At 43.1% G+C, this 2,171-nt stretch overlaps 1 protein-coding gene across 1 annotated transcript in view; it reads right to left on the reverse strand.

The window, feature by feature from the left end:
- Positions 1 to 803, reverse strand: part of LOC138952293 (melanoma-associated antigen E1-like) — a 61,087-nt gene extending 60,284 nt beyond the window's left edge. Inside the window, exon 1 of the mRNA XM_070323929.1 lies at positions 309 to 803. Within this exon, the coding sequence (XP_070180030.1) occupies positions 309 to 701 (393 nt within the window). The 5' untranslated portion in view covers positions 702 to 803. The remainder of the gene's footprint in view (positions 1 to 308) is intronic.
- Positions 804 to 2,171: the final 1,368 nt, after the last annotated feature.

The raw sequence follows: 2,171 nt of genomic DNA on the forward strand, positions 1-2,171 counted from the left end.
CTCATGCATCTCTCTCTCTCTCTCTCTCTCTCTCTCTCTCTCTCTCTCTCTCTCCTCTCTCTCTCTCTCTCTCTGTAAAATATGTATATTGTAATCTAAATGCTTAGTGTTTTTTTCAGGCATACTGCATTGTTTTCTACGTCGGTTACTGAATGTGGCCGTTGCCCCCAGACTCCTGCCCCATTTCAGGGCAAACCTCTTATATCTGAGGAAAATAATGAAACAGAGAGAGAGAGAGAGAGAGAGAGAGAGAGAGAGAGAGAGAGAGAGAGAGAGAGAGAGAGAGAGAGAGTAAATAAGCAGCTTACCTCATGCTGTAGTAAGGACGTTGGAAGTCCAGGCACGATCGTTGAGGGTGCAGCCTCTGGAGATCCCAGCACGATTGTTGAGGATGCAGCCTCTGGAGATCCCAGCACGGTCGTTGAGGGTGCAGCCTCTGGAGATCCCAGCATGAGCGTTGAGGATCCAGCCTCTGGAGATCCCAGAGCAGCCTGCAGGTCATCCTCACTTTGCAGTCGTTGAAGAACTTCATTTGGGATGCTGCTTGAAGTAAGCCCGATTTTGGCATCAGCACCGAACAATGCAGCAAATGGTGTTTGCTTTATACCTGAGTGATAGCTATTGTTCTTTTGAAATTGTACAAACTTCAAACCCACTGTCCAGTTTGTTGTGCTGTTGTCGGCCATCCAAGTTGTCATCATGTCCTTAATGTCGGAATTTGCTCTTTCAACAGACCCCTGTGACTGGGGATGTCGGGGCTTCCCGTGGACAAGAACCAAATCAGGCCACAATTCTTTTAGCTCAGTGATGACTTTGGCACAAAACTCAGCACCGTTGTCACTTTGAAGAATTTGCGGGGCTCCGAAGAGAAGGAAAATGTCTAAAAGTTGGTATGCCACCTCTGCTGCTCGTTTTGTTGTAAGGGCTCTAAGCACGCAAAACTTGGTAAGATGTTCCTGGTAGACCATAACCCATGAGTATCCTCCCTGTTTAAGTGACTGATAGTCAATTAAATCCACTTGAGATCTTGATCCAAACGACTTTGACAGGAGAGGCTTTACAACAATGCCTTTAATCGTAGGTCTTCTTTTTATATTTAGTCAAGTTTTGATTTTTTCCTGACACTGAACGCACAAAGACTTGAACAAAGTGACACTGGCCTCTGTTATGTTTGCATACTTTTTCCCAGCCTCTTTCAACATTTTATCACGGCCACCATGGCCAGTGACAACATGGATGCGCTTTAAAACATCGTACATTTCCTCAACAAATATGAAGTGTTTAGGTTGCTCAGTTTCGTCCTTTCGCTTTAGAACGAGTTTGGATACTTGCCCACAGGTAAGAATTTCATACCTTCTTAGAAGGTGCCTTTGATGTTGGGTTTTAGTAGCTGTTGTCGCTGCTGCTTCCTTCACTTCATCTAAAATTCTGTGGTACTCATCTCTGGTCATAAGTAATCTATTTGCTTTGTCCTTATTTTTTAGCACTTCCTCAAGAAATACTTGTTCTTTCGCGTCCATGTTGCTTGATATGAATCACAGACTCGACTGACTTTTTCAATTGAACTGAATCTGCCCGAGGAAAAATCAAAACACAAACACCGACAACAGTTCACGAAATCATTCTGTATTTATCAAGAGAGTGAGTAAAAGTCAAGAAAGAACTCATTTCCAAGCAAAAGATGGTTTTAAAGAGTGATCAAAGCTCACTGATATCGAATTTATTTATGATAAAATGTACACGTCTTTCTGTTTGTGTGTTTCAAACTAATCAGGGAATAAGTCAAAAAAATGACCTCCCATTTCAGGGTACAAGCTAAATCCCTGATTTTTTTAGGGAATAAGCTTACTCCCCAGTTGAAACAGGGAAGAGGCCTATTCCCTTAAAATTTCAGTGATTAAGCTTATTCCCTAAATGTTCTTATTCCCTGTAACATACACACAGACAACGACAAACGAACAGGCACAAACATGAGCAGAGCCACAGAGTGACTGTCCTTGTCAGAACACGCAAACTATTCCAGACACGTTACTGGTAGACGGGACTTAAAACGTTTTGAGTACAATCAAAGCTGTGACTATCTTAACGGGTTGCGTGCAAAGGGCTTGTGGTTAGCGTGCCATGTCAGTGCTGATGTTGACTAAAGTCTTGATGACGGCGACCTCAGGTTC

This window comes from Littorina saxatilis, linkage group LG2 (assembly GCF_037325665.1).
Source record: "Littorina saxatilis isolate snail1 linkage group LG2, US_GU_Lsax_2.0, whole genome shotgun sequence".
NCBI classification, from domain to species: domain Eukaryota; kingdom Metazoa; phylum Mollusca; class Gastropoda; order Littorinimorpha; family Littorinidae; genus Littorina; species Littorina saxatilis.